This window comes from Gracilinanus agilis, chromosome 3 (genome assembly GCF_016433145.1).
Source record: "Gracilinanus agilis isolate LMUSP501 chromosome 3, AgileGrace, whole genome shotgun sequence".
NCBI classification, from domain to species: domain Eukaryota; kingdom Metazoa; phylum Chordata; class Mammalia; order Didelphimorphia; family Didelphidae; genus Gracilinanus; species Gracilinanus agilis.
In genome coordinates, this window is record NC_058132.1 from 126592496 (window position 1) to 126616317 (window position 23822).

General features: G+C 38.5%; 1 protein-coding gene across 1 annotated transcript in view; it reads right to left on the bottom strand.

Annotated features, from left to right (window-relative positions):
• Positions 1-17112, bottom strand: part of FREM2 (FRAS1 related extracellular matrix 2) — a 199095-nt gene extending 181983 nt beyond the window's left edge. Inside the window, exons 1-2 of the mRNA XM_044668953.1 lie at positions 11871-17112; positions 6707-6796 (exon numbers count right to left, since the gene is read on the bottom strand). Coding sequence (XP_044524888.1) covers positions 6707-6796; positions 11871-17112 — 5332 coding nt within the window. The remainder of the gene's footprint in view (positions 1-6706; positions 6797-11870) is intronic.
• Between the last annotated feature and the right edge of the window lie 6710 nt (positions 17113-23822).

Sequence of the window (23822 nt, forward strand, 5' to 3'; positions counted from 1 at the left end):
ATATATATATATATATATATATATATATAGAGAGAGAGAGAGAGAGAGAGAGAGAGAGAGAAAACCAATAAATTATGATCAGATGAAGAAGTTTCAGACATAAGTGTTATATTTGTGAGTGATGGAAAAATCAAAGTTGTGGTATCTTTGTGTATTGCTGAGTTGAAGATAAGAAGTAAGCCATGAGAAATGTATGGGTTGAAGACTGGCAGATTAAGGAGTATCAATATGTATTATGGACCCTAGTATTGGGTCCAAAGTTGGGAAGGGGAAAAATTGTGACCCAGGCACTAAACTCATTGAGGATGGAAGAAGAATGTTCTGAAAGTCTGTAGATAACAGTTACCAGGATTTTAATTTGGTATAAAATATATGTGTATGGACCTCAGAGAAGAAGAGGTTACTGAGAGATGGGAGTTTGGGGAAGTGAGTGGAAGGGAACTTGGAAGAGGCTATATATCTTTCCCAGAGAGCCATGCAGGCCCTATCTTGGCCTCAGGCAATGGAGGCACTAGCTTGGAAGAGTCTTGACTGAGAGTGAGATTTTTTTTTTTTATTGTCATGGCAGCCCATACATTTCCCCAAGGTGGATTTATCTGGTGCCATGACTATAGAGATGTGAGACCTTATGGAGGTTGAGGTGGTGCAGGTAGGTGAAAATATGGGTCTGAGGGGGTAGTGATACCCTCTCTCTATCTGGTTCTGCATTTCCTCAGAGTAGCCTGTGAGGCTGTGCTGACTGTATCTATTGGAGATAGTCCTTCTCTTGTGGCAGGTGAGGTGGAAGAAAAGGACCTCCAGAACTGGCCTTTCTCTGCCTCCTTAGCATTGGCTTTTTTTCCCAAACAACTTTTCCCAGGCCAATACACACTACCTGAACTACCCCTCTACTACCCCTCATTCTGCCAAATGTATTCTGTCTGCTCCTAATGACCATCTTGGTCTGGAATGTGGGAGTGGATATGCTCTGGGTTATCTGTTTCTTGGAGCTCTCCATCCCAGAGGCTGAGGTCTTGGGTTGAGAGCCTGTCCAGGTTCACTGTACTGGCCCTGTCCTTGGTCCTACACTGGAAGAGCTTGTACCACAAGTGGTCTGGAGACACTAGGTGGGCCAGGCTGCTATTTTCTCAAGTATACTCATTCACTTTAAGAGGCAGTGCTCACCTGCTTTCTGAGCCCTGCTATAAGGTATAGTCCTAAACTTGGGGGCAATGGTGAGAAGGATGTGTGTGTACATATACATTTATATATATATATATATATATATACACATATATATATGTAATATATTTGCATTTGCATATGCATATACATCTATGTTATAGCCCCAGGTCAGCATATTATATAATATATATAATAATGAGTTATACTCATGCGTATTGGATATATATGATATATTTTGTCATATTTTAAAATATGTATATTATTAATTTTACAGATGAGGAAACTAACAGGATTAAGTGACTTGCCCAGGATCACACAGCTAGTAAGTGTCTGATGCCAGACTTGAACCCTAGCCTTCCTGTCTCCAGGTCCTGTGCTCTATCCACTGTACCAGATTAGATCTTGTTATTCTTAGTTATTTGTTTGTTGTTTCTCCCATTAGACTGAAAAATCCTTGAGGACAGGGATCTCACAGTCTAATGTGAGACTGTTTTTGATTCTATTATATCATCCTTGCTTTGTATAGTCCCTGACACAAAGAAGATGTTTAATATTTGTCTATTAAACTTTTTAAACAAAACAGTTGATAATAAGATTTCTTTGTTAGCTTCATCACCACTTTTAGTTCCAGTTCTAAAGTCCCACAAAGGAATGTTAGGAATTTTTGAATACCCTGATTACCTTGAACAGTTTAAATGTCATCATATTTCATGAAGAAGAAAGTGGCCTAGGAACCAGAACTAAATTCCACCAGGAGCGATATTACTAAGAGGGATGTTAGATAAATCATTTAACTTTTCTCTGTTTCAGTTTCCTTATTAAAAAGTTAGTGAATAAATTGAGTAAAAAAACAAAAGGCAAAAGACAGTCTGCTTTCTGGGAGCTTGTGGTCTAATAGGAGAGCTAACATGAAAACAACTTGTGCTATAAACAAGCAAGATAGAAGATGAATTGGAAGTTATAATAATTTAAAATTGAAAGACACTAGAAATAAGGGAAATGGGAAAGACATCCTCTAGAATGTGGCATTTTGGCTGGGATTTGAAGCCAGGGAAAGCAGGAGGTAGAAATAAGGAAGGAGACCATTCCAGGTATGGGAGACAAAGTGAAAATGCATATTACTGGAAGGTGGGCCTGACTTTTTTTGAGGAATACCAAGGAGGCTGGTGGCACTGGATTGTAAAATGTAATAAGACTGCAAAAGGTAGGGGGAGGTGGGTTATGAAGAGCTTTAAAAGCCAAACAGAGAATTTTATATTTGAGCCTGGAAATGATAGGGAGCTACTGAAGTTTATTCAGCTGGAAGGTGACATGATCAGAACTGCACTTTAAGACTACTTTGACAGTTGAATAGAAGATGGAATAAAATGCAGAGAAAGACTAATGTGGCAGTAGCACAAACCAGCAGACAACTGCAGTTAAACTGAATCAATAAGACACTCAACTCTTTAATTAACTCTTCTGATATTCAGTTAATTACCAAATCTTGTCAATTGTGTTTAGTCATTTATTTAGTTATGTCCAACTTTTTGCGACCCCTCAGCACATATTCATTTTCTTGGCAAAGATACCGGAGTGGTTTGCCTTTTCCTATTCCAGTCAGTTACACATTCTTAATATTTTTTCCATCAATACACTCTTTTCTACTCCCAAGCTGCCTTTAACTGTCCTTTGTCTGATACATATGGCAATGGTATCCTAAACGTTTTCCCTGAATCTAGACTCTTCCTTCTTGGTTTCATCCTCCATACAAAGTTAAATTGGTAATCCTAAAAATCCTGACTATATTACTCCTTTGTGTAAGAGTTTCAGTGGTTTCCCAATATTACCTTAAAATACAAGATCTATTTCTTATTGAAAACCTTTCACTAGCTGGCTGGAGCCTGTCTTACCAGGCTCAATATGGATTATTCATATTCAGGCATTCTTTAGTTCAGTCCTGCACTAGCCTCCTTACTTCTCTCTGTATACTACATCCCATCTCACACCTCTGAACCTGGAATGTTCTTCTGCCTCTGGTTTCAAGAGGTGAAGGTAAACATGCTATTATTTCAATCTCTCATTATTTTTTAAAACCTTACCTTCTGACTTAGAATCAATAGTAAGTATTCATTCTAAGGCAGAATAGCAATAAGAACTAGGCATTTGGGATTAAGTGATTTGCCCAGGGTTGCACAGCTAGGATATAATATCTGAGGCCAGATTTGAACTCCAGGTTTTCCCATCTCCAGCCCTTGTACTCTTTCCCTTTGTACTACCTAGTTGCCCCCTTAGTCTCTAGTCTTTAAGGGAATGTGTATGAAACCTAAGATGTTTTTATCTCTTTAAGCATCCTCCTTCCACATTTCCCTCTGGTCTTCTCTTGAACTTCCCCATAGGTATATTCTGAATACTTTATTTACAAGTCTTCTAGGCATTCTGTTAAATTCTGCAATTATCTTAGAAGGTAACTGTTTAGCTAAAAAACAAAGTGCTCTCCTTTACAACCTTGTTGACTTGGGAAAGAACCTGATATAACGGGTTGAATATTAAATAAGGAATAAAGACCTCTTAATTCCAAACACAACTCCACTATCTATTCACTTCCTGATGATTAAATATAGGAAATGTTTTCTCCCACTTCACAGCCATTCAGTGATGTAGATTTACTACTAAGATTTTAAGTAAAGGAGTATATAAATTAAATCATTATATCTGATTAGAGATGAGCTGCATCTACTACTTAAATTCACTATTCCAGATAATACACACAGCAAGGACTTTAAAAATAAAGCCATTAGACACAAGAGTCTTCCAGAGACTTCAAAAGGTATCTTAATTATATATTCAGAAAAAGCTCTCGCTCCTACCATATGGAATGTGTTGCTAAGTTTAGAGATGTAGAATGTTCACCTTTCAATCCACAAAAGATATTCTTAATTATAGTATGCCTCAACCAAAATAACTGTCATTATTACTAGAGCTTAAATGTAGTATAGTAACATAGGGTTTCTCATTCTCAGATTGTATATCAGTTACTATGGGTCTACAGCATGTTTTTTTCTCCATCATATTAGATCTGGTTTTATAGTATTTATTGGAAGAGAGTTGTGAACTGCACTCTTGGTTTACAGAAAGGCTGGGAAATGCTGAAACAATATCTGTGCCATTAAAACTTTCTGCATTTCTCTAATATGTTTACTGTCTTTGTTTGGTTTGGCTTCATTCATGCATTTTACTGAGTCTCCCATACATTGCTAAAAGAATTTTATCTAAAATAGTGTTTCAAAGAAGATAGGCTTTTCAAGGTATAAGGCCATGTGAATACTTGGAAATATAAGAATACAACACAAATTTCTAAGAAATAATATTTATTTTAGTCATTTTCAGCTGTACCCAATTCTTTGTGACCTCATTTGTGGTCTTCTTGACAAATAGACTGGAATAGTTTGCCATTTCCTTCTCCAGTTCATTTTACAGATGAGGAAACTGAGGCAAAAGGGGTCAAATGACTTTCTCAGGGTCATAAAGTTAGTAACTGTCTGTGGAAAGATTTGAAACCCTGAAGATGAGTCTTCCTGACTCTAGACCTTACACTCTATTCACTATACCATCTAGCTGCCCCCTAAGATACAAAAGTCAAGGCAAAACCAACTCTAAACACATTTGTGACTTTTTATTATTTACCTTTAGGATCTTTAATGTGTTGAATTTCTCATTAAGAATTGGCTTTATTCCAGGGACACTGAAACACATGTTACTTAGCTGATATTCTGCCAGGACCTACCTGAGCCCTGCTAACAATGCTTTGCTGCCTGTTGGATAGGAGCGAAGTATCAAGCAATACTCTTGAGCTTTATTTCCACCTTCTTATGAGAAACTATAGCTGCTAAAGAGGCTGATGGAATAATTTAGCTCTCGTTTCCAACAAAGACAACTCTCAGTGTCCCAGCCATATTTGTATAATTTCTAAATATAGATCCACCCTCTTCAGCTAGTCATTCTTCATTAGATATTTGGAAGGTGATATGATTCATTGTTTTGTACAGCCTGAATGCAATTAAGGTAAATGCTACCATGCTATCCATTTAAAGAATGTGTAAAATGATAGTGTCTCTGGCATTTGGGGTTTTGTTTTAAGAATAAAAAAGAAAAATATTAAGAAACACACTGCAATGACTTTGATGAATTATTTCTATTTTCTTTATAGCAGTTTTGGAGAAGAAGAAAAAAAACAAAATGTTATAGAGCTTTATTTCTTCCCAGGACACCTGTTGTCAGTAGTCACTAATTAGTTCTTGGCCTCTGGATATTACATGAATTTAAATTGTTTTAGGGTCTACTATTGAACCGTACATCTAAGGGCACTTCCAAGTGAGTAGTGAAAGCTAAGTCACATTAGTCAGTTAGAAAACACCCAAAGTTGGTTTAAATTTCAGACTGTTTTTCCATACCATGATCCCATTTCTCAGTTTTATGGTCTTGCTAGAGAAAGCTAACCCAGTGTAGAAACAGAAGTATAATTTGACTACTATAGAAATGAAGGAACTGAAACATTTTGATTGTGGGAGGTAACAAGAACACAATATCATGAATATAAACCAGCATATGAGGGACTGAACAGATTTATTTGCCTCCTGGGCACATATTTTGCAGTCTTCATGCCTTAAATGCTCTGAATCTCATTAGGCATAGCTTTTTGGTGATACCTATTTGGATAATCATTTTAAACTATAAGTTGTTAAAGAGCAGGCAACTAGCAGAGTTACTTTTCCATATAGATGATGCAATGATCACTTTCAGATATGATTTCTCCTTTCTCCTCTCTCTTCAAATTTATTATAGCATTTGTCTCCCTTCCTTCCCCCAGATAGGAACCCTGCCCCTGTAACTCACTTCTTAAGGTTCCTTTTCTTTTTTCCTTGAGGAAGAAAACAGTAGTGTTTTTATTTTCTCTTATCTATTTCAGAAAAGTAAAGAACTGGACAGGTAACAGCAAAGATAAGAGAGCAAATATAAGTCAGGTCCTTTGAGTAGGGGAGGGGAATGGCAGTATGTTGAAAAGGGGATTTTGATCATAAGTCTGAGCCCATCCATACTTAGACCTCTAATTTGAGAAACACTATCTTAAACTAGAACCAGTAAATCAACAATGAAGAAAAACAAAAAATTGTATCAACTGTATCAACTAATATAAATAATAAATCATTAATAATATTCAATATGATTAAATAATATTTGTATTTATATTGTCTTCTTCTACTATCTTAGGTAATAAATAACTACTGTAAATGAATTCATGAAAAAGAATGGTATTTGAATGTTTTCTTCCATATTTCCCAAATTATATACTTCATTCAAAGGGATACATCACTTCTCCTCTTAGCAAAGTATGTGTGTTGGTTCCAGAAAGATCATGACATCTGTGTAAAACAATGGCTTATATAACATACCAAGCTTTCATAAATAATAACAATTTGCCACAGTCTAAACTATAAACACATATGAAAAAAGGACTTGAACATCTGTTTCCATTCATAAGAATGTAGAACATGGTACTTACCACCATCTTCAACTATAAAGTGGAAATTATCACTTGTGGCATTTGTCCCTTCTCTTAAGACGTAGCATATTTTCATGTCATCAATGTCAGCTGGAAAAATAACAAAAGAATAAAAATACTTTTTAAAATTTGGAAAAAATGCATTCTTTTTAACAGGCATTAACGTGCCCTCTAGCCCTTTTAGCTCAGTCAGATACAAAAATGCTTATCTAACATGTCCATGCCTGAATATATTATTAGATACAGAACTCAGAAAGGGGAAAAAATTCCAGACTTCCTAACCTAGTGATCATATTGGTTTTCTGGCAGCTTAGTTTTGGTATCCTCCTACCCAGCACCCCTTCTCTTGGCACGTCATGTCCCTGGGTGCCTTCTCTGTCTCATTCCTGAAGTTGTCTCTCATTTTGGAAAACTGATCCCATTATAAGTAACATGTTTTCAGGAGACTATGAGAGAGTATGGAGAAGAATGAGCCCACCCTCAGATTCAGAGAGATCTGTGTTCAAGTCTTGCCTCTGATGCATACTAGCTTTGTTTCACAAATATATCACAACTTCTTATTATTCCAGGCAACTTTCTGAGTCTACAAATTACAAAACAGGTATCAATTTCCATTGGTAGAGGAAATTTCCTTATCAGAAATTCCCTACACAATAGTGTCACAATGTTATATGCCAAATCTTTAAACTGAAGGGGAAAAATAGGCTCCATAATAGGTGGAAGGGGAGGTATTTTGGTCGGGATGGAGTCCTCAGATTATATTATATAATCAGTTACTTGCATTGCATTCAGAGGAAGCATTTCTTCTCCTTTGCCCTGCTTAACCTAATGAACCAAGAGGTTAGGTAGAAATTCCTTCTTAAAGATGAAAGGGAGAAGGGAAAAGGTATTTTTTTTAAATAATGCCTACTTTTAAGAAAGACACGGGATTTACTAATAGGAACAAATGTCTGCCATAGCATTACAAATTGGGAAACATTAAAAAAGACATAATACATCTTATGCATGAAAATACAGTGCTGGGAAATTCTATCTTGGCTGTCAGTGTCAATCAGATTTAATGCCTTTATGATTATCATTAAAATGTTTTTATAAAACTACAAAACTAGAATGCACTAGACCACAGAATGTTTGTTTATTTCCCTTGAATATTTAAATGGACCTATGATTTCATTAATTTGAAAATTTCCTCCAACGATGACTGCCCATTTTCTGGGATGTTTCTCTATATGCTTTCATAAATTTACCCCTGGGGGTTAATGCATTTTGGAGGCTTTTCTCAATTTCTCCCCGTTTAATTTTATTAAAATTAAATAATTTACAGAGCATCTCTCTAAAAGGCTTTGAGGAAGATGGAAAGATGACTAAGACAGAATTCCTATCTTCAAGGAGCTTACTTATTTTATTATTTGTACCAATTTATTCTTCCCAATAATGGTGCACTGTCAATAAAATCAAAAACTCTTTCACTATTGTAATGGCAACCATAAACCAATATTTGTTCTAGACAAGATAGATAGTAACTGTTTCTAAGACTTTATGAAAAATAAATCATCACTAAAAATAGATTCAACTATACTTTGATACTTCAATGCTCAAGAAGAGTTCCAGGGTTTTTGCCTCCCTTTTAACAGAGCTTCAAGCATGCACCTAATGGGAAATATGTACACAAATATGCTTTATTAATATATCTTATAAAATAAGTTCAGTGTTGGAGAGTGGTCAATTTCATGGTGTGAGTTATGTGGTTGTTATAGTACTTTGGAAATGGATCTCGTGACAGACTATTCTCTTCAGGGTCAAGCTATGGCAAAATAGGACTATGTATATATCTTTCAGAGATTTAAAGATATGGTCAGTTAAAGAGGATTTTTAGGTTAACTATTACCAATTACAAATGGACATTCTGGGGATGAAGTGAACCTATGAAATACCTAAGCCTTTTAGATAATCTACTCCATAAGAAATAATTTGCCAATTATATCTATATAAAATCAGACTGTCTCTTCATGCAAATTCAGGCTATTGTTTTCTTTTTAAATTCAATCTTTTCAACATATCTACTTTTAGTTGGATTAAACTAGGACCAATATAACTTCATATGATTGTGCAAATAATACATTACATAAAACATAATATTATACATATACACAGATATATGTGTATATATACATATATGGATATGTATACATATATACATGTATGTATAAAATAATATATTTCTCTAGACCACTAAATCCTCATATTTCTTAAACACAGATTTTCTAATCTATACAATCTTCTCATAGTTTATATTATTAATAAAATATAAGTTTATCATTTGGTTAACTGCAAATGACAACTATAAATATAACATCAATTTTACTCTTTGGGCTACTGTATTAAGCTCTTCCAAGGTGATTTCTAAATTATATGACTGTATCCTGAAGTGAATTCTAATAATTATTTTTTCCATTTTCAACTGAAATATAATTTTACATTTAAAATGTTTTTGACTTTTCTGAACTCAGCTTTAGTAGTTTTCCTAAATATGTTTTTAAAATTGGAATATAAAATATACTATATAATGTTACACACACAGATATATATATGTGTATATACACATACATGTTTATACATATGCATATATGTAACAGCATATTTTCTCTAGCCCACTAAATCCTACCAAAATATAGTTTAATAAATTATTTTATGATAAAATCCAAAGCTCAGCTTATAAACAATATGAATGTGTAAATAATATATTACATAAAACATAATGTATGATATTATACACCTACACAGATATATTTTGTATATACATATGAATATGTACCCATATATACATGTACGTGTAAAATAATATATTTCTCTAGACCACTAAATCCTAATCAAACTTTAGTTCAATAAATCCTTCCATGAACTAAAGCCACAGCTCAGCTTAGCCCTTAGCCTAAACACATACATCATTTCCCTTCTATAAAAGAAACCATGGCAACTCCATAATTGAGTTTTTCCATTCCTTCTCACTTATCTAATCTTCATAAATAACTACTACGAACCAAGCTCCAGTCTCAACTTGTTGAAATGAGTGCTGTTTGATTATGTATATAAAGTAATTTTCTTAGTAAAATATTCTGATGCTTGCTAGAGTTATGAAGTTTTCTGGCCTCAGAAAAAAGCAGCTACATCATTTGCAATTATTTCCTATTTACAAATGACTACAAAGGTATGGTGTATACCTGCATAAGAGCAGAAGATGTAGAGGGGCGGAGAGCAGAGTAGAGCAGAGGAGTGCTACAACTCACCAGTATTTAAAAGATGACTCTTATGTGTTCAGAGCCATCGGATTTTGGTCTGGGATCATTTTAATTAACCTTTTACTCCAAATTCACCAGGACCCCTTATTATCTGTAATACTTAATCCTTTTCACAGTGGGAAGGAATGTTTAAAGCATCATTTTCTGCTCTTCAATCCTCAATAAACATCTCTCACCCTTTTTACTTTCCACAAACATGGACCAGAGGCGAGACAATGTGGCATCAAATATATGGTACATGTCAGGGGCCCTGACCAAAAAAACAAAACAAAAAGCTTCTTGCTACTGCTGATTTGGCATGACACTTGGCATTTTGTAGCTTGCTTGTCTCTGCAGGCCCTGGGGTATATTCAGGCATTTAGCCAAGATTCAAGGAGTTGGAGTGTGGGGCTATTGCCAGGATCTAAAACAGGTAAGTAGTTCACTTTAACACATTTTGAGACTCCCATGTCTATTAAAGCATTTGTTATCTAAAAGCAGAGCATTGCTAGGAATCTGGAAATGGGAAAAGGACACTCCCAGTGGGATGTCCCAGAGCTAAACTTCATCCCTGAGCATAAAAATCAGTGTGAGGGATATATATCTAGTTTCTACTCTGTCAGCCTGAGAGGGATTTTCATGAAAACAACCAAAATACTTTGGGGGAAAAAAGCCCCAAGGTCTAGGGGTCAGGGCTTTGCACCCAAAGGGAATACTGAACTAGGCAACCAACCATACCACTAGCAGCAAGGCATAATTCACTCGTCCTTCCTGCCTCAGGCTACATGTAGATAGAGAAAGGAAGCCAAAGCATGTGGCTTATTCATTCATTCACTCATTCATTCATCAAACATTTGTTCAATGTGCATTATGTTCTAAAAACTTTAATTCAGATTTGAAAGGAACTTAAGCTTTTAAAGTAACCAGCTAAAGGAGGCAATTTTTCCTTTGGGATTTGGAGGTTAGGGACTGGTGAAAGCTAGAGGGGAGAACAGATTCGAATGAGTTAAATAATTACTTCAGTTTTCCATGAATTGTTAACAGAGCCTTAATTCCTAACAGAAAGGGGGAGATATGTTATTATTAATAGTGTACTTTGAATAGCGCCTTACTCAGAAGTTTGTTTGTTTGTTTTTTAATTTGGATGGAATTTTAGATAGAAAGCATCTAATCCAATTCATTCAACCATTTCACATTTCATCATGGGGATAACTAATTATTATTATCATCACACTGTCAAAATGATAGAAATGATTCAGGTCTTTTCTTCTGCCTATCCTCAGCTTCCTAGCCCATTTCCTTCTTCCAAACCCCAACCCATACATTCATCCTAGGCTCTTCTTAAAACTCTCAGTCTTTCATACCTTTCTCAGTATCCCTCAACTGTTATCTGCTCCCAAACATTAGTCCATCCGTTTTCTTATGCCTATCCTCTCTATTGACTGTCAGTACTAGTGGACACGTGACTAGAGGTAATGATTAAAAGTTTTCTTAGTTGTGCCCCTAGTATAAACCTAAGCATATCAGAGAATCCAGGAGTGGGATAAAAGCCTAAGCATCTAAGGCACTAAGGCAGTGAATTCCTAATTTCTTCCTGAAGGGGAAGAAAATAATCAAAAACATCATCTCATTTAGTCTCATTGCATCCTTCTGAGGCAGAATTAGGGAGGTATTAGTATCCTCATTTTATAAAGGAAGACAATGCCACAGAGTTTAAGTGACATCCACAGTGTCACACACAGGAAGTTAGTATCAGAGCCAAGAGCAGAGAGTAGTCCTATTCCTATTCCAATACTCTATTTTTGCATTTGTCAATGAAAGCTATCACTTCCAGAAATAGAATCCAGTGTATTCAATGACTGAAAGTAAAGAAGAGAGAATGGTACCTTGTGTAAACTGAGTGATGCTGTGATTGCCTTTCCCCAGGTTGAAGAGAAAGCCATGGTGTGGGGCTCCTGTCACAATGAACTTGAGGGAAATGTGCAAGCTGTCCTTGTCCTCTGCTTTCAGTATTTTGTTTGTGATCATGAAACCCAAGTGTCCAGTTGTCAAGATACGAAGGGTGGGGGCACCTTTGTTCACCACAATTTGAGGTGAGCTGTTGTCCACAGCAATCACCTGGATTTTCATCATTTGGGGTCTCCTTGTTTCAAATACGGTATTAGGAAAAACATAGAAATCAGCATGTGTGCCATCAGTCACAGTGAAAGAGAAGCTATCTTCAGTTGATTCTGTTCCATCATGTTTGTAGCTGATCAAATTTTCATTCAGGTCCTGTTTGGTAAAGACCATTACAGGCCTGGTATTATTGAACATGAGATGACCATGAACAGGCACTTGGGTGACAGTGAATTTCAAGAGATGGTCAGGAGTATCTCTGTCTTCTACAGTGAGTTCAAAAGGAGTGATAAGCTTATTTTCACTTTCACTCACCACCAGGCTATGAATAGTGACCACTGGCTTCTTGTTGTCTACATCACTAATGGAGATCCGGAAAGTGCGAAAGACAGAATTATGTCCATCAGTCACTTCAAACTCAAAGCTATCCATTTTTACCTCATCATCAGACGTGTGAATGTAGTAGATTTTGTTCCCTGCGAGCTGAAGCTGAGTGAAAGAGGTGATGGGCACTCCTGACTGATCTGTGCATTCCAAGTGACCCCTCACAGGGGCCCTAGTGATGCTAAAAACTAAATTTTCATCAGGACTGTTGAGGTCACTGGTGCTCAGTAAGTCTGTTGTCAGTGTTACCCTGCCACCTTCTTTCAAAGAAACTCCCTTGCTTATTACATCAGGGAAAACTCTGTCTATGCTACCAATGGACACATAAAAATAACGGTCAATGAGGGGATTTATTCCATCAGTCACATCAAATTTGATCAGGTCCCGAATACCTTCCTGCCCCAAATGTACATATTGAATTAAATCTCTGTCCACTTCATCTTGGGTAAAATTCATGCCCAGTGTAATATTCTCAACTGCACCATTAGACCTTTGTCTTTGTAACAGGCCATGCTCTGGTCCATAACGAATAATATAAACCAAGGTTTTGTCTTCAGAGTCTAAATCAGTCGCCATCAAAACCTTATTGTTGATAATTTTAGTTTCTCCCATTTCAATTTCTAGTCCATTATTGATAGTCATTCTGGGGGTCTCATCATCAACAGGTATGACCAATATGATCACCCTCTTCTCCACTGAATACTTGCCATCAGTTAATTTTATGGCAAAGCTGTCCTCCTGAGTCTCAGAGTCATCATGCTCATAAATAATGCTGGAACTCTCAATGATTTGATCTAGAGTGAAGCTTTCTACCAAAACTGTACCATTTATCAACTGGTTCATGATGTGTCCATGGGTAGGAAAATGGGTGATGACGAAAGTCAGGTCGTCTGCAGGAACATCTCCATCAGCAGCATTGAGGATGGGAGTGTCAATAACCAGACTCATTCCTTCCATCACCATAAATTCTCGCATAAATATTTCTGGCTGCTCATCATTAGTTGGAATGATCACAATGGGAAAAAAGTGTCTATGAGAAAAATTAATTCCATCAGAACAACGGAATGCAAATCGATCTTCCACTGGTTCCACACCCTTATGAATACTCTGGACATAATAGATATGCCCTTGTTTAAGGTCTTTCAGAGTAAAGGCACTGATGGCTATTCCTGCTCTTGATTTCTCTGAGCCTGGAGCTGGAGAAATATTCTCAACATAACCTGAAGTTGGCTGAGTAACTATAGTACATAAAATGTCATCATTAGGGGAATCAATATCCTCAGCACTTATATGAGAAGTGGTAATAACCCTTTTATCACCTTCCACAACCATAAATTGTTCACCCACAGTGACTTCTGGGGCTTGATTATCAATAGGGAGAATGGTCACCAACACAGTAACCCCCTGCACAATGTTGCCACCAATACGCCACTCCTGAGACATATCTGACAATGTCAGGTTGAAAGAATCCTCTTTGGGAAATGGGCCTATTTCACCACTGGTGTGGGCATAGACAACAGATCCCTCTAGGATTTCCCTTTGTGAAAACTGCTCAGCTGGAATTCCATTGACCAGGATCTCCCCATAGAGTGGGGGGTTTTCCAAGAGAAAAGTCAGCATCAAATCATCAGTGTCCTCATCAGTACCCTTGATAACATGAGCAGTGATTTCAGCAGCTTCATTTTCTAACACATCTAGGTAGGAGCCCAGTGTACCAGCAGGCAAGGATAGAGTGGGTACCTCATCATCTACAGGGCGTACATTTGCTCTGAGGGTAATGGGTACCACATGAAGTCCATCACTCACTTCTATAGAGCAGCTGTCACTTAGGGATTCATCTCCATTATGGATATAGATGACCCTGCCCTGAACTATGTCCTCTAAGTGAAAGAGGTCTCCCACAACTAGCTTCCTTTGGCTTAACTGAATTTGGCCATGCTTGGGAGCCTGAGTGAGGGTGAAGGAGATCTGGGTAGCATCCGTGTCCACATCTGTAGCATGAAGCTCAGTTTCACTGAGGATGTGCTGGCCCCTTTCCTGAATGGTGAATCCTGTATTAAGGATTTCAGGGGGTTGATTATCCACTGGCTGCAGATAAAAAGTAAAGGTGCCTGGAACCATATTCCCAGCTTGGTCCTCTACCCGGTACTGGAACTGAGCCACCCGAGCAGCCACTCCCAGTTCCTGGTCTGGGGGTCTATAAGCAATTTTGTGGTGGTTGATCTGGGCCTGGGTGAAATGAGTCACTGCAACTGAGGGATTATCAGTCAAAACTAATGTGCCCATTGGGGCAGGGGAATGATTCTCATCTGTGTCTATGGGGGGCTGAGTCACAATGTAGCGCAGTTCTCGGTCATCTGTGTCCAGGTCAGTATAGCGCAGCCACTTCTTTCTCAGTGGGGTTAATTGGTACTCTTGTACCACCATCCTCAGTGGGCAGCCACTGCCCAGTTCTGGAGGTAGGCGATCCACAGGATGGATACGAACCACAAACTTTTGTGGTCCTGATTGGTTGGGAGGGTCATGATCATCTTGGACTCTAAAGACAAACTGGTCCATGATAGGTCCCAGTCCAGGACTGTGGGGACCAATGTGCCGGTAAAACAGCCTTCCCTCAACAATGTCCCGTTGCCTCCACTCTATGACTGACTTTTCATATAATGTACCCTGCTGGGAATCTACCACTTGCCTCCAGGGACCCCCAGTAAGGTCTTCCCCATCTCTGGGTGGATGGGTCTGGCGTAGTAGCAATTGTCCTGTTGCTGAAAAGGGGGGCTCCAGCACAAAGAGTATCATAGAGTCATCAGAGTCAATGTCAGTAGCACTCAAAGCTAGGGGTGGAATTGGAACAGTATCACCCTCAGCCAGCCCCAGTCCAGTATTGGCATTGAGGACAGGTGGCTGGTCATCAACAGGCACTAGAGTGATGGGAAAGAGGAATTGTACCTGGTGGCGGCCCCCTCCATCTACCATTCGAAGCACCAGGTTATCACTCAGAGAGCCATCACTATCATCATGCTGGTAAACTACCTGCCCAGTCTCCAGCTCGGCTACTGTGAAGTGCTTTCGTGGTGGTCCAGAACCAGTCATGGCAGGATCTCCAATAGGGGAACCTAAAAGGGCTAGATGCCCATGCTGAAGGCCAGCCACCACCTCCAGATGCACAGAATCCAAGTCATCTTCATCACTGATGACCAGATTGGAGGGTCCATTGCCTGGGGGGCCAGTGAGGGGTCTGGACTGACCTTCGAAAAGGATAAGACCAGTATTTCTGGTGACAACAGGAGCCAGAGTGTTCATGGGTTTCACAACCACCATGAAGGCAAAAGGATCTGAGGCTGCACCCTCTGGATCTACCACTTCCAGCTCTAGTTCAAAAAGACGCTCCTGGTCAGAATCCTCTGCTGGGGGCTGGTAAGCAATTTTGAGGAGTCTTAGGTCCCGCTGGGTGAAGGAAGACAGAGGTAAACTGCGGTCATCAGTGCTCACCAGATAGCCTTGACCAGGTTGGAATGGTGAAGTGAGATTGAAGACCAGCAAGTCAGGATCTGATTCTGAATCCTCAGCTGCGAGCATGTCTGGTGTCAGGGCAGTCAGCACAAATTGGTCCACCTCCATCATCATCATGGCTACAAAACTGGGCTTTGGTGGTGTGTTTTCTGTGCCTCCCCGGATCCTCACTAGCACTTGGAAGTGCTCCCGTTTCAAAGACGGACTTCCTACTGGGGCACCTCTAGGGTGCAGCTCCACCACCATGGGTACCCAGTCCCGATTTGGGGAGCGACCAGGTGCTGTATGCAAATATCGCACTCCCAGGTCCAGGAAAGTGTTGCAGTCCATCATCAGAGGCTGCCCCAGCCCTCTTTCTCCTCCCCTGACCCTCTCTGCTCCTAGGGCATGTGGGTAGTTAAGCAGTTTCCCATAGCGAGGAAGAGCCCCTAGCCCAGAGAGGATGCCTACCCTACATTCCTCTGTCTCAGGTTGGTAAGTGAATTCTAGGCTACGAGGATCTAACGGGTTGCTGGTACCCAGAAGCTCCTCTACAGCCAGGGGCAGGTTTCTGGTCACTATCTCCAACTGAGTAAAGATTACCTCCACTTCCAGCACCAGGGGCAGCACCACTGACCCGCTGGAAGTATCATAGCGCAGCTGCAACCGGATTCGGTCCCGTGAAGGGCTGCGGGCACCCAGGTGTGAGTAGCTCACCTCTCCAGGGCCAAAGTCGCAGGGGAATCGCTTGGGGTTGAGGTGGCCGGGTAGCTGAGCCAGAGCGTCATTGTCCAGTACCATCACCTGGCAGCGATCTCCGGGTTGCACCTGCAGCACCAGGTCATGCAGAGGGTCCAGCCAGACTGCACGCCCGAAAGGAACCCGGAGTCCACGGTTGGCCAGGACTATGATCTCTTCTTCAGGAGCATGGGACGACCCAGTGAAGCCAGGAGACAGCAGCGCAGAACTGGGGCCATCAAGTTGAGCAGAGACCCACCTAGTCAGTGACAGAATTAAGAGTAATAGCCAGGGCAGCAGCTGCACCCGGGGTGGCCAGGAGGTGACAGAGCATACAATTCCAGGCTGTGTAGGAGAGATCCCGAGAGTTCCTGCAGCTCTGCTCACGCCGTGGTGCATGATGCCGGCCCTTCCTTAGTCTGTGAAGGTGCACTCCCGAGAGCCTTAAAGTCTGGTTCCCAAGCAGGGAGCAAGAAGCACCCCTGGGAAGCGTAGGGGGTTCAGTAAACCTGCTTCGTTCTCCAGTGCTCTAAGAAATAACTGGACCGAGAAGAGAGCAGCGCAATTCAGGTTGGCGCTGCTGCTCAGAGGACGGATCCGCCAGGGCCGAGCCCTGCCAACTCAAGGTCTCCAAGACTTCTGACTCCTTTAGCCAGTGTAGCACTACAAACTGAGTTTTTCCCTGTCCCCTCCTTTGCAGGTCCTATGGGACAGGGCAGTGAGGGAAATCCCGCCCCTCGCCCCCCCCCCTGCTCCTGCCTGTCAGAGTGACCAATAGATTATCTGGAGAGGTGGGACCCTCTCCAAGGATTGGGTGTAAGCTGCTGTCAATCAAGTCTAAGACAGAGGCGGGGAAAGGGTGGGGAAAGGGCTGGGGAGAGAAGCTGCCACAGGTTGTTCTTAGTGACTGGGGGAGAAAGACTTTGGCTCCAAACCTTACTGGAGCTCCCAACTCTTGCAGGCTTCTCCTACTTAGCATTGTCCAGGTTCTGGCTACTGATGGAGGACGGCGAACATGCTGTACAGACCATTATGCACAGAATGATTTTTGGGGGGTTTGGGGATTCTCCTTTTCCTTTTCACCATGAATTTTCTTTAGAAAAGAGGTAGGGGTGGGGGCGAAGGGGGTCGGAAGCTGGATCTGAAGCTTCAACTCAGATTTCCTGGGCTAGTCCAGTAACCAAGGCAGTTTGGGGTGACCGCTTGCAGATTTTCAGATGACATAAGTTGGGCTGATTTAAAAAAAAAAAAAAAAAAAAAAAGAGCCAAAACTTGCTCCGCATTTCTTCTCCGCTTTAAGAGACACAATGGATTCCGTACTGTGCCTGGGGTGGCTTTACAAGTTCCCTCTTCCCCACCCCCTATGCTATCAAAGTTCACAAACTAAGAGAAAGGGGCACTTGGAATGCGTGAGAAATGCGGTCAGAGCTGAGTCCTGAAAGAACCAAATTAAGGAAGGAGTTGGAGAGAAAGTGGCCTGAGGCGCTAAAAAAAAAAAAAGCCAGGAAGGGCTAGAAGAGCTGTCATTAGAGATGTTCCTGTTCCCTTGCAATAATTAGACCAAGTACAAACTAAATCTACTTGTCAGCATCACATTTCTTTACATGTAAAGAGAATTGATAAATATCCGGAGGGCAAGTTAAATAAATTGGATGGAGTTTCACCGTAGTAAGACCTGAAAAAAGTTAAAGCTTGAGCTCTTCCTGCCCTCTTGTGTTTATATATTTTCATTGATATTTCTTTTTTTAAAGCCCTTACTTTTCATACTAGTTCCTTTCAGTAATTTGGTAGGTTTGCTCATCATTAGCAAAATATTTTATTTTTTGACAAGGATATTAGCTCTATTGTAATTGTAATCCAATTTACATATGAAAATACAATTGACCAGCTATCCCCTCCCTGTATATCTTGGTCCAAAGGCATACTTGGGGTTTGGGGGACTGACCAGGTGGGGGTCAGGGTTGGGAGAGGTATAATAACATTTTTTTTAAATTTAGTCTATACTAAAGCAATAAAGCTAAAAACTTTCGATTTTAGTTTAATTTTTTTGATTTTTGTCTGAATTCAGAATTTCAGGCTAGCAAGAACTTTAGAAATCATGGAGTCTCTCATTTAACAAATCAAGCAATCAAGACCCAGGGAGGTGAAACAAATTCCCCAAAGTTAGGTGGCAACTTAATGACAGTATCAAAACTAGGAGCCAGGTATCTTTACTCCTCTTCCTATATTCTTTCATCTTCAAAACACTGGCTCCTTGAGGTAGACTGGGATATTTCATTATTTTACACAATCACATCTGCTTTACAGGCCCCTGTACACTAAGGGTGTGATGTAAATAGCGAATGTTATAGGGAATGAACTAAGACTGGCACACTAATATACTGTGGGTGGTGTGAATTGGTTCAACTTTTTGAAAAAGATTGTGGAATTATGCCCCTCAAAAGTGATTGAATATGCATACCCTTTGAGTCAGAGATCTCATTGTTAGGCAAATATTTCAAAGAAATCAAAGATTGGAAGAAAATCTCACAGACATCAAAATATTCATATAAATACTTTAATGGTAGCAAAGAACTGAAAACAAAGCAGATGATGAGCAATTGAGGAAAGGCTAAACAAGCTGTGGTTCATTATTATAATTGAATGTTACTATGCCCTAAGCAACAATAAATATGAAGAATTTGGAGAAAGGAGAACACTAATTTGAATTGGTGGAGGGAGGAGGAAGCTGAATCAAGAAAACAGAATTCCCAGTGGCTACAAACACAATATGAGAAAAGAAAAGAAAAAGAATTCTGTGTAGTTATATTGACAAAGTTTGACTCTAGAGGAGAGATGAAATTTTTTCCTCCTTGGAAGAAGCAGAGGAAAATAAAGGTGGAATACTGCATAGATTATTGTTAGGTTGTATATTTTAGTTTTACTGAGCAGCTTTTTTCCCTTTATTTTTTATTCTATGTTACAAGGGATAGATGAGTTTCTAGGCAGGGGAGTGGTGAAGGATATATTAAGAAGTAAATGTCATATAAAAAGATATTCTTCCTTTGAATGTGGGCAGGGTTCTTTTCCATAAATCCCTCAGAATTGTCCTGGGTCATTGCATTGCTGCTAGTATAGAAGTCCATTACATTTTATTTTACCAGAGTGTATCCGTCTCTGTGTACAACGTTCTTCTGGCTCTGCTCCTTTCACTCTGCATCAATTCCTGGAGGTCTTTCCAGTTCACTTGAAATTCCTCCAGATTATTATTCCATCACCAACATATACCACAATTTGTTCAGCCATTCCCCAACTGAAGGGAATACCCTCACTTTCCAGGTTTTTGCCACCACAAAGAGCACAGCTATAAATATTTTTGTACAAGTCTGTTTCTCTATTATTTCTTTGGGGTACAACCCCAACAATGTCATGGTTGGATCAAAGGGCAGGCATTCTTTTATAACCCTTTGAGCATAATTCCAAATTGCTAGCCAGAATGGTTGGATCAGTTCACAACTCCACCAGCAATGAATTAATGTCCCAATTTTGCCACATCCCCTCCAACATTCATTACTCTCCCCTTCTCTCATTTCAGCCAATCTTCTAGGTGTGAGTTGATACCTCAGAGTGGTTTTGATTTGCATTTCTCTAATTATTAGAGATTTAGAACACTTTCTCATGTGCTTATTGATACTTTTGATTTCTTTATGTGAAAATTGCCTACTCATGTCTCTTGCCCATTTATCAATTGGGGAATAGCTTGATTTTTATACAATTGATTTAACTCCTTGTATATTTGCATAATTAAACCCCTGTCAGAGTTTTTTGTTATAAAGATTTTTTCCCAATTTGTTGTTTCCCTTCTGATTTTGACTACATTGTTTTTGTTTGTACAAAAACATTTTAATTTATTTTAATCAAAATTATTTATTTTACATTTTGTAATTTTTTCTAACTCTTGCTTGGTTTTAAAAATCTTTCCTTTCCCAGAGATCTGACAAATATACTATTCTGTGTTCATTTAATTTACTTATATTTTCCTTCTTTATATTCAAGTCTTTCACCCATTCTGAATATATCTTGGTGTAGGGTGTGAGATGTTGATCTAAACCTAATCTCTCCCATATTTTTTTTCAAATTTTCCCAGCAGTTTTTGTCAAATTGTAGACTTTTGTCCCAAAAGTTGTGCTCTTTGGTTTTATCATACACTGTCTTGCTGACCTCACTTATTGCAAGTTTATTCCAATGATCCTCCCTTCTGTCTCTTAACCAGTACGATACCGTTTTGATGACCGCTGCTTTATAGTATAGCATAATATCTGATACTGCTAGGCCACCTTCCTTCACATTTTTTAAAATTATTTCCCTTGATATTCTTGATCTTTTGTTCTTCCAAATAAACTTTGTTATAGTTTTTTTCTAATTCAGTAAAATAGTTTTTTGATATTTTGATAGGTATGGCACTAAATAGGTCAATTAATTTGGGTAGAATGGTCATTTTTATTATGTTATCTCATCCTTCCCATGAGCAATCAATGTTTTTCCAATTGTTTAGACCTAGTTTTAATTGTTTGGAAAGTGTTTTGTAGTTGTGTTCACATAATTCCTGTGTTTGTTTTGGTAGATATATTCCTAAGTATTTTATATTGTCTAGGGTGATTTTAAATGGTGTTTCTCTTTCTACCTCTTGCTGCTGCGATGTATTGGAAATATATAGAAATGCTGATGATTTATGTGCATTTATTTTGTATCCTGCAACTTTGCTAAAGTTGTTGATTATTTCTAGAAGCTTCTTAGTTGACTGTCTAGGATTTTTTAAGTAGACCATCATATCATCTGCAAAGAGTGATAGCTTAGTCTACTCATTGCCTATTTTGATACCTTCAATTTCTTTTTCTTCTTTAATTGCTACTGCAAGTGTTTTTAATACAATGTTAAATAATAGAGGTGACATTCGGTCTTGCTTCACACTTGATCTTATTGGAAAGGTTTCTAATTTATCCCCATTGCATATGATGGTTGTTGAAGGTTTAAGATATATACTGTTTATTATTTTTAGGAAAGGACCTTCTATTCCAATACTTTCCAGTATTTTCAATAGGAATGGGTGCTGTATTTTGTTAAAGGCTTTTTCAGCATCTATTGAGAGAATCATGTGATTTCTAAATGTTAGATTGTTGATATGGTCAATTATGTGTATGGTTTTCCTAATGTTGAACCATCCTTGCATTCCTGGTATAAATCCCACTTGATCATGATGGATAACCCTCTTGATCACTTGCTGAAGTCTTTTTGCTAGTATTCTATTTAAGATTTTTGCATATATGTTCATTAAGGAGATTTGTCTGTAATTTTCTTTCTCTGTTTTTGATCTACCTGGCTTTGGAATCAGTACCATATTTTTGTCATAAAAGGAATTTGGTAGTACTCTTTTTTGCTTATTCTATCAAATAATTTGTATAGTATTGGGATTAATTGTTCTTTAATGTTTGATAGAATTCACTTGTGAATCTATGATGGCTTGGCAATTTTTTCTTAGGGAGTTCTTTGATGGCTTGTTCAACTTCTTTTTCTGATATTGGATTATTTAAGTATTCTATTTCTTTTGCTGTTAATCTGCGCAATTTATTTTTTGGTAAATATTCATCCATATCACCTAAATTGCTATATTTATTGCCATATACTTGAGCAAAATAGTTTTTAATGATTGCCTTAATTTCCTCTTCATTAGAGGTGAGGTCGCCCTTTTCATCTTTGATACTGTTAATTTGGTTTTTTTCTTTCCTGTTTTTAATTAAATTAACCAGTACTTTGTTTTTTTTATCTGTTTTTTCAAAATACCAGCTTCCAGTCTCATTTATTAATTCAATAGTTCTTTTACTTTCGATTTTATCAATTTCTCCTTTGATTTTTAGTATTTCTAATTTAGTTTTCATCTGAGGATTTTTAATTCTTTCATTTTCTAGTTTTTAAAGTTGCATGCCCAATTCATTAACTTCTGCCCTCCCTAATTGTTAATATATGCACTCAGTTATATACATTTTCCCCCTTAGAACTGTTTTGGCTTCATCCCATAGGTTTGGGTAAGATGTCTCATCATTGTCATTGTCTTCAATGAAATTATTAATTGTTTCTGTGATTTGTTCTTTCACTAAATTATTTTGGAGAATCATATTTAATTTCCAATTAGTTTTTGGTTTTCTTCTCCATGTATTCTTTCTAATAACTATTTTTATTGCATTATGATCTGAGAAATTTACATTTATTATTTCTGCTTTTTTGCAGTTGTTTGCCATGTTTCTATGCCCTATTACATGGTCTATCTTTGTGAATGTTCCATGTGCTGCTGAAAAGAAAGTGTATTCCTTTTTGTCCCTATTTATTTTTCTCCATATATCAATTAACTCTAATTTTTCTAGGGTTTCATTCACCTTTCTTATCTCTTTCTTATTTTTTTTGTTTGATTTATCTAGATCTGATAGGGGAAGGTTGAGGTCCCCCACTAGTATGGTTTTGCTATCTATTTCATCCTTGAGCCCCACTAGCTTCTCCTTTAGAAATTTGGAAGCTATACCATTCGGTGCATACATATTGAGTACTGATATTTCTTCATTATTTATACTGCCTTTTATTAGGATGTAGTTTCCTTCCCCATCTCTTTTAACCTTATCTATTTTTATTTTGGCTCTGTCAGAGATCATGATAGCAACCTCTGCCTTCTTTTTCTCATTTGAAGCCCAATAGATTTTGCTCTATCCTCTCATTTTCACTCTATGTCTGTCTGTCTTCTCATGTGTGTTTCTTGTAGACAACATATAGTAGGATTTTGGTTTCTAATCCACTCTGCTATTTGCTTCCTTTTTATGGGCAAATTCATCCCATTCACATTCAGAGTTATAATTATCAACTGTGTATTCCCAGACATTTTGATTCTCTCTCCTAGTCCTGTCCTTTCTTCTTTCATTGTTTCCTTCTATACCTGTGTTTTGTTTTTAATCAGTTCCTATAATCCCTTCCCTTGTTGTACTTCCTTTTCTCCCCCCTCCCTTCTTATTTCCCTCTTATTATTCTTTAAAGCTACGCTGCGCTCCCCCCCAAGCCCTCTCCCTCCCTAGTATTGCTTCCCTCCC